A 15180-nucleotide genomic window follows, 5' to 3' on the forward strand; every position below is an offset into this window, starting at 1 on the left:
GCGTTGCAAGCGCCATGCTCTACCAACTGAGCTACAGGAGGGCCAATACTTCCACACTTGTCAACACATCTATGCACAGGGCCTTGATGGTGAGGGATATTAAGAACATAGCCTCTCTTAAGACCACCAAAGGCAAGTCTAAGTCTAGCAGATAGCACTGAGCAAGAGGCAGCTTTAGGCCCGCCACCATGTATTGATGCGCTGCTCACACACACACACACACACACACACACGGGGTGGAGCGAATGCAGTTTTAGGAGAGGAGGAAAGCAGAGGAAGAGGCTGCCACAGAAACACACACACACAGGAGGCTGCTGCTCTGATGTTGGAGTAGGGGGGGGGTGAAGCTGGTGGATTGTGGGGGATTTTATTGATGCCTTGGGTGGGTCTTTATGCACACAAGCAGTAACCACCCCGCAAAATGACTCCAGTGAGAGTTTCGCAACACATACACAGTGGGTGGAAGCAGTGCTGATTTTCATTTACTACCCCATTTACAGGCCACTTGGTGATAGTGCGGCCAGCATGCCTTTTCAACAGCCAGCTCCCTAAATCAACATCATCCATGAGCGCTTTAAGTCCTGCAGAGCTGTATGTAAATATATGGCTCTGGACTATACAATGGTTCTGTACTCAAAGAAAATGTTGCTTTTACACTCACTGTCTGCCCACGCAGCAGATTCTATTGTCCTCAACCAAAGTGTCCATGTCGGTCTTGCTCTGAGCCAGGCAAGAGTGTGTGTTTGTGTACGTGTTAACAGCAGCAATCACATGCAGGTTTGGTCAGATAGCCTAATCCCAGCGAGCTACAGAACTCAGACGTTTACACACACAGATCTGACTGAAAAGGTGTTGAGGTGGAGGAGAGCATGTGGAGTACTTCTATGTGAGAGGGAGATAACAGTGGGACATGGACTGCGTCCGAAATGGCACACTATTCCCTTTATAGAGGCACTACTTTGAGACGATTTGTAATACAGGTTCTGAACAGGTGAGAACATCCATTTAGAGACCACTGACGTCAGTAGTACAGCAGGGGAATGGCAATGGCAATTTTCACACTCCTGCTCAAAACCCCCATTATACTTTGCTCTGAAATATCTGCAAGTCACAGATGAGCCATTGATCCAGGATCAATTAAAATGGCTTGGGTGAAAGCGGACACACGGTAGTTAGATTTATGACTGCAGACACACACCAACAGTAGATTTATGACTGATGATAAGCACAGTGAAAAGCCCAGCCAGCAGAAAGACAGCCATTATTACTGTGGACATCACATAAATGCTCTGCATTTAGCATTGCTACCCCACCGCAATCCACACACGGAGGCCAATCCTCGATTAAAACCAACAAGACAGGGGAAAGCCATTTGTTACAGGCTCATTTAAAAGGCCAGAGAAATTGAGCACTCTGATCACATATGGGGCTTCCACAAACAACAGAGGTCAGGGCCTTGCATTTATCGCCGACTAAGTAGCAAAAACACAGTAATTGCCACTCCTTGAAAGGACGCTCCATTAAGTGCGGCAAACTGAAACCTCTCATTGGGTTTAGTTCAGCCGAGGGGTGTGACGGAGACATGAGACACAAACAACAAAAAGGCACTGAAGACATTGATGAATATCACGCCTGGCAAGGGGAGACTAATGCGCAGGGCCAATTGATTCAGAGTGTAAAGGTTGGGAGAGGGGGGAAATTGGAATCTAGTGGGGAAGGACTTGTCGGCCATATCTATCTCAACAATCAGGGTCATAGAATTTAGATGGTGAGGCAACAGGTAAGGTAAACTGACATGTTGGCTAAGTTACAGTGTAGATGAAGAGCTGTTGATAAGATACTGGTACAGAAAGCTAGATCGGTGGTGACTGATGTGTGTGTGCACTGTACGTTAATAAAAAAAGTATCCTCAACAGTAAGTACTGTGCATTCGGAAAGTTAAGTTACAGCCTTATTCTAAAATGGATAAAATTGTCGTCGTCGTCCCCCCCATCTACACACAATACCCCATAACGACACAGCAAAAATAGGTTTAGAAATTGTTGCTAATTTATATTTTAAAAAATCCAGAAATATCACATTTACATAAGTATTCAGACACTTTACTCAGTACTTTGTTGAAGCACCTTCGGCAGCGGTTACAGCCTCGAGTCTTATTGGGTATGACGCTACAAGCTTGGCACACCTGTATTTGGGGAGTTTCTCCCATTCTTCTCTGCAGATCCTCTCAAGCTTGTCAGGTTGGATGGGGAACGTTGCTGCACAGCTATTTTCAGGTCTCTCCAGAGATGTTCGATGGGGTTCAAGTCAGGGCTCTGCCTTGGCCAGTCAAGGACATTCAGAGACTTGTCCCGAAGCCACTGGAGCCGTCAGAGTGACCATCACGTTCTTGGTCATCTCCCTGACCAAGGTCCTTCTCCCACGATTGCTCAGTTTGGCCAGGCAGCCAGCTCTAGGAAGAGTCTTGGTGGTTCCAAACTTCTTCCTTTTAAGAATGAAGGAGGCCACGGTGTTCTTGAGGACCTTCAACGCTGCAGAAAATGTTTTGCTACCCTGCCCCAGATCTGTGCCTCGACACAATCCTGTCTCTGAGCTCTATGGACAATTCCTACGTTTTTGCTCTGACATGCACTGTCAACTGTGGGACCTCATATAGACAATTGTGTGCCTTTCCAAATCAATTTAATTTAAGTTGTAGAAACATCAAGGATGATCAACAGGATGCACCGGAGCCCAATTTCGAGTCTCATAGCAAAGGGTCTGAATACTGACGTAAATAAGGTAATTCTGTTTATGTTTTTAATAAAATTGCACACAAAAAAAATAGGATTATTATTTTTTATCATCCATTTTAGAATAAGGCTGTAACGTAACAAAATGTGGAGAATGTCAAGGGGTCTGAATACTTTCCGAATGCACTGTATGTCATGAGAAATGCATCTTACACTTATTGACAAAAGGCAGTAACATCTTTAATAAATGGAACGCACAAAAATGTACAAATAGAAATTGTTAAGTTTCATCTTCATGTGCAAATAGAGTTCAGCCAAGTCCAATAGCTAGAGTGAATTACTCATCTAATGTCAATATTACATATACAAAATTAAAACCTTAAGTCAATCCAATACATTATAATTTTTTTATAAGAAATAAAAAGGTCAATATACCAGGAGCAAAAAAACTATAAAACAGACAATGTACCAGATGAAAAGACAATATGAAATGTGTCCATTTCCCACCTCCTCCATGTATTGATTGTGCAGTTCAGACAAGCTTCGCTCTTAGAAAACATGGCATGATTCCAGCTGAACAACAGATCAAGGAAACTGTTACAGAACTATGTTAGGTGTAGAAAGACATGTAAGACCTATTCCAAAATCAGCTTTGAGCCCCTATGCACTTGTGTAGATCTGAGAGGATTGGATAGTGTAAGGAAAATGGAAAAAATTCCACCAAGTCCATAAGGCATGGTGGAGCAATATCCGACATTTCTTATACCTGGGCTACCCATTCCTTTCAGCTCCACACAAAGCCTACAGGAATCATGACAATAGAACAAAAACCTCCTAGAAAAAAAATGGCTTCCACCTGTGCTTGATGATGGCCACCCTTCCAGTGGTCCTGATTGGTTGAAATGGAAGTCATTGAGAAAACTTCCTCCGGCACACGGTAGGGTGGGGAAGCATCATGAGGAGGGAAGCAATGTACTTTAGAGAAAAGAACGAGAAGGATGCTGATGAGACGGAGAAACAGAAGAATGAGGCGTGTGTTCTATGCCGCTGACCGTCGTCGGATAACAAACGCTCCTCTCTGTAGCTGTCCCAGGTAGATCCTCATCTTGGTGCTGTCGCTGGTCTTCCTCACCCAGATCTGAGAATGGAAAACGGAACAAATGACTCATTAGCTCTCCAAGCAACAAGAAAGAGCATCTGTAGGTGAAATCACAAGTTCAGTGGATGAAAAGGCAGCAAAAAAAAAATCCCACAATTCCTAACAATCCACAGCATTATAAGTAATGCTGTCTATGATTCCTAAACTATAGGAGACATATGGCTAAAACGCATAGCTGTAGCTGGCACCAGATCAGTTTGTGCGGTCTTGCAAACTACACTGAACAAAAATATAAAAACGCAACATGCAACAATTTCAAAGATTTTACTGCATTACAGTTCATAAGGAAAATCTGTCAATTTAAATACAAATTCATTAGGCCCTAATCTATGGATTTCACATGACTGGGAATACAGATATGCATGTTGGTCACAGATCCCTTAAAAAGGTAAGGGCATGGATCAGAAAACCATTCAGTATCTGGTGTGCCCACCATTTGCCTCATGCAGCATGACATCTCCTTCGCATAGAGTTGGTCAGGCTGTTGATTGAGGCCTGTGGAATGCCCACCTCTTCAACGGCTGTGCGAAGTTGCCGGGATTCAACCGTGAAGAGTACATTTCTCCAGCATGCCAGTGCCCATCGAAGGTGAGCATTTTCCCACTGAAGTCGGTTACAATGCCGAACTGCAGTAAGGTCAAGACCCTGGTGAGGACGACGAGCACGCAGATGAGCTTCCCCAAGACGGTTTCTGACAGTTTGTGCAGAAATTATTTGGACAGTTTGTGCAGAAATTATTTGGTTGTGCAAAGTGCAAACCCACAGTTTCATCAGCTGTCCGGGTGGCTGGTCTCAGACGATCCCGCGGGTGAAGAAGCTGGATGTGGAGGTCCTGAGCTGCCGTGGTTACACGTGGTCTGTGGTAGTGAGGCCGGTTGGACGTACTGCCAAATTCTCTAAAACGACGTTGGAGGCAGGTTATGGTAGAGACATTTAAATTCAATTCTCTGGCAACAGCTGTGGAGGACATTCCTGAAGTCAGCATGCCAATAGCACGCTCCCTCAAAACTTGAGACATCTGTGGCATTGTGTTGTGTAACAACTGCACATTTTAGAGTAGCCTTTTATTGACCCCAGCACAAGGTGCACCGGCATTACGATCGTGCGGTTTAATCAGCTTCTCATGCTCGGACATGCACTGTCAACTGTGTGTGCCTTTCCAAATCATGTCCAATCAATTGAATTTACCACAGGTGGACCCCAATCAAGTTGTAGAAACATCTCAAGGATGATCAATGGAAACAGGATGCACCGGAGCTCAATTTCAAGTCTCATAGAAAAGGGTCTGAATACTTATGTAAATGTAACTTTCAGTTTATACATTAGCAAAAAAATTTTTTTAAAACTGTTTTTTCTTTGGCATTATGGGGTATTGTGTGTAGATTGATGAGGGGGAAAAACAATGTAATCCATACTTTCTGAATGCACTCTTGTACCAGGCTAGTAGCTGTGGCTATAAGGGTCTGACACCCACCTCGTTTGTTCCCACAGAACTGATGACACAGCTGATCTTTGTATTCTCCTTTGACTCCAGGTAGATGGCCTGGCTCTTATGGTACCTGACAGGGTCAAGAACACAAACTACATGAGCCAAAAAAAACATTTGCACTAAAAAAACACTTCACATCCTGGAAATGAATGGATGATCATCATCTTACCTTGCAGTCAGTAGAAATTTCTAAGCAGTGTCCTTAAAAAAACACGACATTTAAATTAACGTCAAAATATTTCATGTAGCTCCTTTAATATTTAATCGGCTGGCATTGACTGAGGGGTAAGAGCAGGGATCAGTCCATTCAGGTAAGAATGTAATTGTATATACACTATGTAGAATAATATCACTTGAGCACACAATACCTTTAAAGTGACATTAAATAGATAATCTGACAGATAATCTGCTTCCCCTGTATGACAACGAGACAGGTAATCTTGGATTATCATATACTCTGTCTGGGGAGAGAGTCACCCTGAGGTAAGTGGAGCAGTGAAAGTTGGAACAGACCGAATAAGACAGTAATCGTAGATGTGGATAGTACATTTCCCCATGGCCGTGGTATATCCAGTACCCTCACGCAAGCAATATAGTTTCACGGTTAACAACAGAGTGAGACTGTGATAGCAGCAAGCAATACTTAGTGTTCTATCACCTGAGCCCGCTCTCTCACTTCAGAATTTATCAGAGCCTCCTGTAGCTCAGTTGGTAGAGCATGGCGCTTGCAACGCCAGGGTTGTGGGTTCGATTCCCACGGGGGGCCAGTATGAAAAATGTATGCACTCACTAACTGTAAGTCGCTCTGGATAAGAGCATCTGCTAAATGACTAAAATGTAAATCAGAGGCTACATGAAAGTCATGGAAAGTAATATCACAGAGGAGCACATTTCACATTTTCCACTCTTCAAAAGGAATTATTCATTGGTGCGTGATGTCCTATGAAGGGAGCGCTAGACTCACTCTCCACCCAAGGGGAGAGTAAAGCCAACACTCAGTCCTTTCTGTCAGAAAGCCATGTTCTAGCCCCATGATAGTGAAATGTAATGTAAATCCATGGTGGCAGGTAGCTAACATTCCCACAATTCATTGGGTAGTAAGACATAACCTTTTTCTATTGACATTACTACAAAATACTAAGATGCATTTTTAAGACCACTCAGATCTTGTTTAAAAACATTTGCAGACATGCCAGAAATATAGCCAGCAAAGCCAACAATTCCTATAGTATGTTAAAAAGGAGGATTTATAAGGGTGTGTGGCCATCTAGTGGCTAACAAAAGTCAACTGCATCATGGATTAAAAACACTCAATATTCTATAATAATGAACCAGTTTAGTAGATAACATGTTTTGCCCCATCTTTTTGGTCTATTAAACAGTGATAAACCACAACAGCTGTGAACAAAAGGAACACAATGGAAATAAGTTTGACTGTCACCCTAAATTAAAATCACCTTTTTGTTGTGTTTTTTTTAAATAGTCTAATGAACCAAATTAAAAGGAAGATAAACAGAAGAGATTGTGATTGAACAAGCTAAGCCTTGCATGCATGTACCATAAAACGTCATTAAAAACGCAGTCTCAGATAGCCGCCGGTCCCTTTTAATAGCCGGGCATCAGCACACATTTCGCTGCAATTACGGGGGATACAAGGCACATGAGGAGCACGGAGAGAGAATGGTGCTGAAGCTCGTAATCGGGGTGTGGGGGGGTGATAGGCAGCCAAGTCTTTGCAGATCTGCAATAGATGTGTTATTAGAATGTATATACTGGTCACAAACAGTGTGGTAGTATTGAGTATTCAAAATTAAGCAAACGCTGTGTGCATTAAGGAAATAGACGCCTGGCTCAGATAGAAGCTTGTTTCTAATAACCGCCAGTTGTGTTCAGTGATTGAAGCAAATAAACTCCCGGGCTATGAATTGAAGTTTTACAGTATGTATGTACAGTGCATTCAGACCCCTTCCCTTTTTCCACATTTTGTTATGTTAGAGCCTTATTATAAAATTGATTAAATTAATTTCTCAATCTACACACTAAAGCGAAAACCGTTTTTTTTTTTTATACATTTTTGCACATTTCTTAAAAATAAAAAACAGAAATACCTTACTATTCAGACCCTTTGCTATGAGAGTCAAAATTGAGCTCAGGTGCATCCTGTTTCCATTGATCATCCTTGAGATGTTTCTACAACTTCATTGAGTCCACCTGTTGTAAATTCAATTCATTGGACATGATATGGAAAGGCACACACCTGTCTATACAAGGTCCCACAGTTGACAGTGCTTGTCAGAGCAAAAACCAAGCCATGAGTAGGGCTGGGCGATATTGGCAAAATATCGTATCACGGTATTTCATTTCATATTAATTTTTTACATTATGACGGTAAATGACAGTATTTTATGTTTGTGAATAATAAAAGTTCTCAATTTGATTCATGAGTAGTACGTGACCCTACAGCGGCAACACATACATTCTAAGTGAATTCTGTTCAATTCAACCAAAAATAATTTGCAGCATTTATCAATTTCTGCATTTCCTGCACTAATTTGAGGTCATTTCCACACTGCCACGTAGGGCTGCACGATATTGGCAAACAACCTAGGCCTTACTTTTAACCAAATGTTGCAATTGCGATTTAGAGCAAAACACTTGGGTGAACTGTTGGAATCATGGAAATAGAATGAGTATTCTAATTCTATAGTTAGAATAGAATAGTGGGCACATTGAATACCATGTTGTTTGACATGCCAGGAGGAGTTATTGTGACAGGGTAGGAACCAAAGTTTGAATAAGTGTTTCCTAGGGGACCCTATAATCGTTGGCTATATTTGATGTTCTCTCTTAGCAACTTCATGTAGCTAACAATTCATGCTTCATGCAAACATACTGATTTAGGTCTACACCATCACGGGTATTATCAGGCTGTATAGCTAGTTACGTTTGCTCTGACTCAGTACATTTATTAGCTAGCTAGCCAGCTAACTAGTGATTAGCATTAGCGGTTAACACGATTCAGGCCCAACTTACTAAGAAAAGGCAAACTAGTCGTTTGCAGATGTAAGAAACAAACTACTAGTGTAATTATAGAACGCTAGTGGATTTATATTAAGAATCAAAGTGAAAACAACATTGTCACATGCTGAATTTACTATGCAGGCTAAACGTAAGTGTCTTGGTCAAGGAACAACAAACTTCCTCCTTGAGTGACAGGGGGCGGGGCTAGGTCTGTGTGGAAAGCCGCATGGAGAGAGAGAGAGAGAGAGAGAGAGCGGAGAGAGATGACTCAAGTTGCGGAGTAAACAAACAAACAAAATTACGTTACACACGGCGTATCACATTTAACAAATCAAACATTCAAATATTGTTATAGAAGGTAAAGTAAAAACCCAAACCGGTCTGTGCATCAATACCGGTATTACGTAAAATACGGTATATCGCCCAGCCCTTGCCATGAGGTCGAAGGAATTGTACGTAGAACTCCGAGACAGGATTGTGTCTGCAGCATTGAAGGTCCCCAAGAACACAGTGGCCTCCATCATTCTTAAAATGGAAGAAGTTTGGAAACACCAAGACTCTTCCTAGAGCTGGCCGCCTGTCCAAACTGAGCAATCGGGGGAGAAGGGCCTTGGTCAGGGAGGTGACCAAGAACTCGATGGTCAATCTGACAGAGCTCCAGAGTTCCTCTGTGGAGATGGGAGAACCTTCCAGAAGGACAACCATCTCTGCAGAACTCCACCAATCAGGCCTTTATGGTAGTGGCCAGACGGAAGCCACTCCTCAGTAAAAGGCACATGACAGCCCGCTTGGAGTTTGCCAAAAGGCACCTAAAGGACTCCCAGACCATGAGAAACAAGATTCTCTGGTCTGATGAAACAAAGATTGAACTCTTTGGCCTGAATGCCAAGCATCACGTCTGGAGGAAACCTGGTACCATCCCTACGGTGAAGCATGGTGGTGGCAGCATCATGCTGTGGGGATGTTTTTCAGCGGCAGGGACTGGGAGACTAGTCAGGATCAAGGGAAAGATTAACAGAGCGAAGTACAGAGAGATCCTTAATGAAAACCTGCTCCAGAGTGCACAGGACCTCAGACTGGGGCGAAGGTTCATCTTCCAACAGGACAACGACCCTAAGCACACAGTCAAGACAACACCGGAGTGGCATCGGGACAAGTCTCTGAATGTCCTTGAGTGGCCCAGCCAGAGCCCAGACTTGAACCCGATCGAACATCTCTGGAGAGACCTGAAAATAGCGTCGCAGCGACGCTCCCCATCCAACCTGACAGAGCTTGAGGCGCTTCAGAGAAGAATGGGAAAAACTCCCCAAATACAAGTGTGTCAAGCTTGTAACGACATACCCAAGAACACCTGAGGGTGTAATCACTGTCAAAGGTGCTTCAACAAAGTACTGAGTAAGTACTGAATACTTATGTAAATAAGTGATATAGCCATTTTTAATTTTTTTATAAATTTGCCAAAATGTCTAGACCTGTTTCTGCTTTGTCATTGTGGGGTATCATGTGTAGATTGAGGGGGGGGACAATTTAATCCATTTTAGAATAAGGCTATAACGTAACAAAATGTGGAAAAAGTCAAGGGGTCTGAATACTTTCCGAATGCACTGTATGTACCATCTCTTGTCATAGTAGAGCTTTCCTTCTTCGATGCGGGCCTCATAGCGCTGTGAAGGGGCCTCCATTGGAGTGGTGGGCATATGGTCTGGAGACGACGGAGACACTGGAGGAGAAAACATGGCATGAGGAAAAACAAAAATCAGTCTAGTCATTTCAGTGTAAATAGTTAACTTACTATAACGTGGCCTGGGCAGGTCTTTATATTTAACAATGGTATCTAATGACTACAATATTTTCTGAACTAAAATCCTTTAACTTGTTGTACTTTCTTATTTTAGCTTAATAGTGCTTTAGACTAACAAACAAAACAATCATAAAAGTAGTATACCTGGACGCTTGGGGGACTTCAGCTGCTTGTTCAGTGTTCGCAGATCTTCCATGATCTGTTCGTCTGTTAGCAAATAGTTTAACTGAGGTGTGCCTAGTTAAGGACAACTCATTTAATAAAAATCATAATTTGTACCCAGATACCCGAAATGGCATTCTTTAAATAAGTAACAGTATCTGTTATACCATCTGTGCAAATTAGAAAAATTGTTATTGAAGACCGATGGATTCTGCACAGTGCATAGCTCGGGTCAACCCTTATATAAACAAGCAGAAAGTAGTAAAGGATATCAGGTGCAGGTTTCCTCCGTTTGTCTGGAATGGGGACTGGATCGTTGGGCCTCCTCCTCAACTTCCGGGTCATGATGGGTTTCACCTCCATAGAATCTACACAGGGAAACAAACCATGATCTCACTGCAGCTGACACCCATAAGGGAATAACTAAATCAGTATATTGATAACTATAATATATGTAATGTAGTGTCATTATGACCTTACAGGTTATAATAACATTACTGCACTAACAAGATCTTCAACTGAGTGATTAGCATGAAATCTGCAAATTTTGAGTAAGAGGGAGAGAACACAATGCATCTAAGACTAAGACGTTTTAATTGGCACCCATGTTAATACCAAGGTTGTGAGATCTAAGATGGGCTTAAAAGCTTTCCCTCTCATCTCTAAAACACTTCCACTGCACTGACAGAGGAGAAATAAATGATCCTACATAGTCTTCTTCCTCAGCAAGGTTTTTTCTCAGTGATTCCCCTACCGCCAGTCAACTCCATTGTTAATTTCTCATTCTCTATCATCTTCTTCTTCTCCTCCAGCTCGGCAATTAAGTTTTCCTTCAGCTCAACCTTCTTATCGTCAAACTCCTTCACCGCCGCTTTCTTCTCTTTGATGTGGTTCCTCTCCACCTGTTCTTTCTGAAAGACAGAAAGAAAAAAAGAGAGAGGTAAGAGAACGGGAGGAGAGGCCCGGGGATGTTCACTGTGTCAAAAGGACATGGCAGGCGAATGATTCAATGGAATTACAATGTTAGGTAATAATATCAAACATGTCTTACCTCGAGTTGGAGGAAGAGATCTATAGGAAACAGACAACACAACAGAAACGTCAGTTAATCCCTGTCTGTCACATTGACTTGCGTCACAAAACCTACACAACCTTGGGTGAGTTCAAGAACAAATTATAAAGAAATGTGGCCTCCACACATGGAAAACTACTGAAACACCCATCTAGTTCAACAACAGTGCACAGTGATCCTACCAGCATTGCGAAGTCTCTCTTTGTATTGCTGGTCCAGCTTCTTCATTCTCTTCTGGTACTCCTGAAGTGTTCCTGCAGGGATGAGAAAACAGCAGTAACGCCAAACATATTCAACCAATTTTTGCAAGGAACAACTACCTCTGAGGTGTCATCTTAACAGTTGTCTCAAATGATAAAGGTCTGCTAAGCTGCTACTTCAGCATGTTGAGGGATTTATGACATTGCTAATCAAATAGATTGTTAATGCAGTGAGGATGATGAATAGATTATAGGATAGGGCAAATTCATAAATAAAGTAGCCTTGCACAAGCCAGAACAGCTCATAGGAGCAGGAGCCCATTTCCTGTTTCTGTAGAGTGAGGCAGCTTGATGTACAAGTATACCCCCTGGACAGGATACTAGTCTATCTCAGGGCCTTACCCCAAATATATCTCCTTAACACTGAGTGCCAAGCAGAGATGCATCGGATCCCATTTTTACAGTCTTGGGTATGACTCAACTGGGGCTCAAACTCCCAACCTCAGGGCGGACACTAATCACAAGGCCACGGAGTTGGTTTAATTCATAAATGCAGTGAGGATAATTAGAAACAGTGACACTACCTTCTTGGAGTTGCGTCAACTGCCTTTTCAATGATGCCAACTTGTCTTGGTACATCCTGCAACAAAACAAACATGACTATCACAACTAACTACTGTATCTGTACGTTTAGTCCTTCAAGATCGGGCTACATTTTGAACATCCCCATTTGGTCCATGTCCTCATCTATTCCGGGGCTCTCCAACCCTGTTGCTGTAGGTTTTCGCTCCAACCCCAGTTGTAACTAACCTGATTCAGCTTATCAACCAGCTAATTATTAGAATAAAGTGTGCTAGATTACAGTTGAAGTGAAAACCTACAGGACGGTAGCTCTCAAGGAACAGGGTCGCAGAGCCCCGATTACTCTATCCAGCGTAACCATGCATTTGGGGGAAAACTCACTGTTCTTTAATTTCCACATAGTCATCCTCGTCGTGTTTTGCTAGGTCAGTTTCACTGGCGTCTTCAGTGTCTGAAAAGGGGCAAAAAAGGCTAAAGTCAGTTATTACAGAGTATACTAGCTATACACCGTAGGTTTAAGGTACCAAATTAGGCAAATTCATATGGCATGCCAAGACTACATTTTCAGAACATGTTGGTCAATCCCATTCCCAAGTCAATGATATTAATACTTTCATTACAATCTGTCCTCCATAAAAAAAAGCCAGGAAATAGTAGTAACGTTAAACTAATAAAAACATATGCAATCAGTAAAGTTACCTTTATTTGCATCACCCATGATTGTTACCAACCATTAATGTTTAAACTTATATAAACGTATACCAAAACACCGAAAAACGAGCTGGGGAGGCTGATATAAAGACACAGGTTTTCCCCCACTCATAAATTCAAATATAGCTTAGGTAGCAACGTTAGTTTATGTCGTAGGATAAACTAGGTAGTTAGCTACCTACTTTAGCAGGCTACGGTCACAAGGAAAGTGGAAAACTAGCAAGCTTGACATTCAGCGAACAGGCTGGCTCGTTTGTATCTAAGTTCGCTTTGAAACGTTGCAGAAAGAAATGTACCACGGCAGAAAGCCATCGACTCTAGTAATCATTCGTTTCTCATTTGACCAGCCAGCTAATTCTCGTTTGCCGCATGTTGACTTGCTAGCACCGTTGCTAATGCGTAGCCGATGCAGCCAAGTTCCAGAAGTGTCGTGCGATGTGGCAAGCTAACGTTAACTAGCTTAGCAACGACTCAATCAAAATACTTGTCTAGCTAGCTAATGAAGTGGGTTTCTTAGTTAGCTAACTAGGTAGCTCACGAGATAAAATCAGAATTTTGCCGAACGTTACATCACCTACCTAACTTGCGAGCTACCCTGACCTAACTCGCTAGTCAACTAGCTAACGTTAGTTCGCTAGCTACTGAGCTTGCCAGCGCAAAGGTTTTGCCAGTTACCTGTCAGCTGATGGTACGGTAACTTTAGATATATAGCTACTAGTAGTTACCCTAGCTAGACATAGTTTAAATGGATGACCTTACCTTTGATAAAACAACTCTCCATTAAAGTCAGTTAACATTGGATAGCGTCATTGCTGAAAATGTGAATGAGCCCCAGCGCTTGACCGGGCCTCAAAATCTAACTATCCCAACCACCTTCATCGATATGCAAGGACAATTAAAGAGGTCAAATACACACGTTTCTTATACTTCACACCAAGACCGTGTCAGAACAGGCCACTCAATGGTGGCAAAGCAAATGTTGAGCGTTTCTCGCCACCTGTCAATGTTCTAACGTTACTGAGAATGACTGCCTGCCTGGAATTGTTCCTAACTTTATTACTAATATTTTAACTTTAAATGATCGAGATGGCAGAATCGAGACTCCAATGCACGGGGATACCAAGATGTCCACCACCAGACCAGAACACGGTTTGCTGTAACGTTAACTCATTAGAAGATTACAGCCAGGCTTGGATGCAAACCATGAAAGTTGAAAAAGACGAACTCCTCCCCCCTCTAGTTCTACAACACTGACAGGTAGCTTACATGCCAGCTAGCTAGTAACGTTACTCCTCGTGTGAACCTGGTAGAATATGGCCTTACAAAAGAAGTCGTTGAATATAGCGATTCTCCTGAATCGCCATATTCAACGTCTCCTGTAAATCCTGCCTGATTCTGGTTCACTCGTCGTGGTGACCGATCCCCCACGATTCGGAAGCCTGTGTTGTTGTTGATTTAGCTAACGTTAGGTAGCTATCGTTACGATACCGTTGCCAAAGCTAACGTTAGCTCAAACGTACTGACTTTACAATTCAATGGGGATGAGTTCCTTCGACAAGTGTTTCACTGTTTTAATATAATATTTTAACTATCTAACGTTAATGTTCCTTAGCAAATCTAACAACAAGTGTAACGACGTTCGTAAACGAGCTAGCTAACGTTACCTTCTTCCGAGTCTCTTCCCCTGACGCTTCGATCATCGTCCTCACTATCAAGTTCTTCTTCATCATTGTAATAATCTACCATCGGTGATAGTAAAGTGGAAGCCATATGATGGCTAGCTAGTAAAATTGTAAACAAACGTTAGATAAACAATCGATATGAAATTTGCAGTTCAGAACAAAACAGCGCCTACATATGTTAAGACCCCAATATGTGAGATGGCCGCCAATGCGCCTGACAAAATTCTAAAAATCACAAAACTAAACAGATACTTTTTAAAAGTTATTTTATCAAACCCTTGTGGATAAAACTTGTACTAATAGAATCATGTATACGTTAAATTGCAGTTTTCCCTATAACTGCACCTGATGTGTGTTGTCTAAGTAGGCATTTACGAGGTCAGCACTCGTGCAGAGCGCAAAGATTTTCGCGGTTTGGATATTCTTCTTCTTCGTCTCCTTCTTCAGTGGGGTTTATCGGCGACTGGCATCCAACGTAATGGTGCATTACCGCCACCTACTGTACCGGAGTGTGGGCCAGAGACGGATAAACTCAATTCTAACTGCCAGCCCCGTTGCTCTTAAAAAAG

General features: G+C 42.4%; 1 protein-coding gene across 5 annotated transcripts; it reads right to left on the reverse strand.

Moving 5' to 3' along the window:
- Positions 1–2950: 2950 nt before the first annotated feature.
- LOC121585206 (sin3 histone deacetylase corepressor complex component SDS3) lies at positions 2951–14812 on the reverse strand. 5 transcript variants are annotated; one of them, XM_041901642.2, is made up of 11 exons: positions 14594–14812; positions 12600–12669; positions 12221–12276; positions 11619–11690; positions 11416–11435; positions 11119–11275; positions 10637–10732; positions 10347–10433; positions 9998–10121; positions 5366–5450; positions 2951–3870 (listed from the first exon to the last, which is right to left on the reverse strand). In XM_041901642.2, the coding sequence occupies exons 1-11, from the start codon at positions 14697–14699 to the stop codon at positions 3772–3774; spliced, it is 972 nt and encodes a 323-aa protein (XP_041757576.1). In that variant the 5' UTR covers positions 14700–14812; the 3' UTR covers positions 2951–3771. The 5 variants fall into 5 exon arrangements, with proteins under 5 accessions (XP_041757576.1, XP_041757577.1, XP_041757579.1 ...); XM_041901643.2 differs by having other exon boundaries at positions 10016–10121; positions 14594–14811; XM_041901645.1 differs by lacking the exon at positions 14594–14812 and adding an exon at positions 13846–14150.
- Between the last annotated feature and the right edge of the window lie 368 nt (positions 14813–15180).

Source organism: Coregonus clupeaformis, chromosome 16, assembly GCF_020615455.1.
Source record: "Coregonus clupeaformis isolate EN_2021a chromosome 16, ASM2061545v1, whole genome shotgun sequence".
NCBI classification, from domain to species: Eukaryota; Metazoa; Chordata; class Actinopteri; order Salmoniformes; family Salmonidae; genus Coregonus; species Coregonus clupeaformis.

Excerpts from the sequence above, each read along its gene's own strand:
- LOC121585206 (XM_041901642.2), bottom strand. The coding sequence starts at position 14,699 with ATGGCTTCCACTTTACTATCACCGATGGTAGATTATTACAATGATGAA. Across the intron at positions 10,434-10,636 it reads ACGGAGGAAACCTGCACCTG|CTCAGTTAAACTATTTGCTA; the intron begins ATATCCTTTACT and ends AACTAGGCACAC. Across the intron at positions 5,451-9,997 it reads TGGTACATACAGTGCATTCG|GTACCATAAGAGCCAGGCCA; the intron begins GAAAGTATTCAG and ends TGACCCTGTCAG.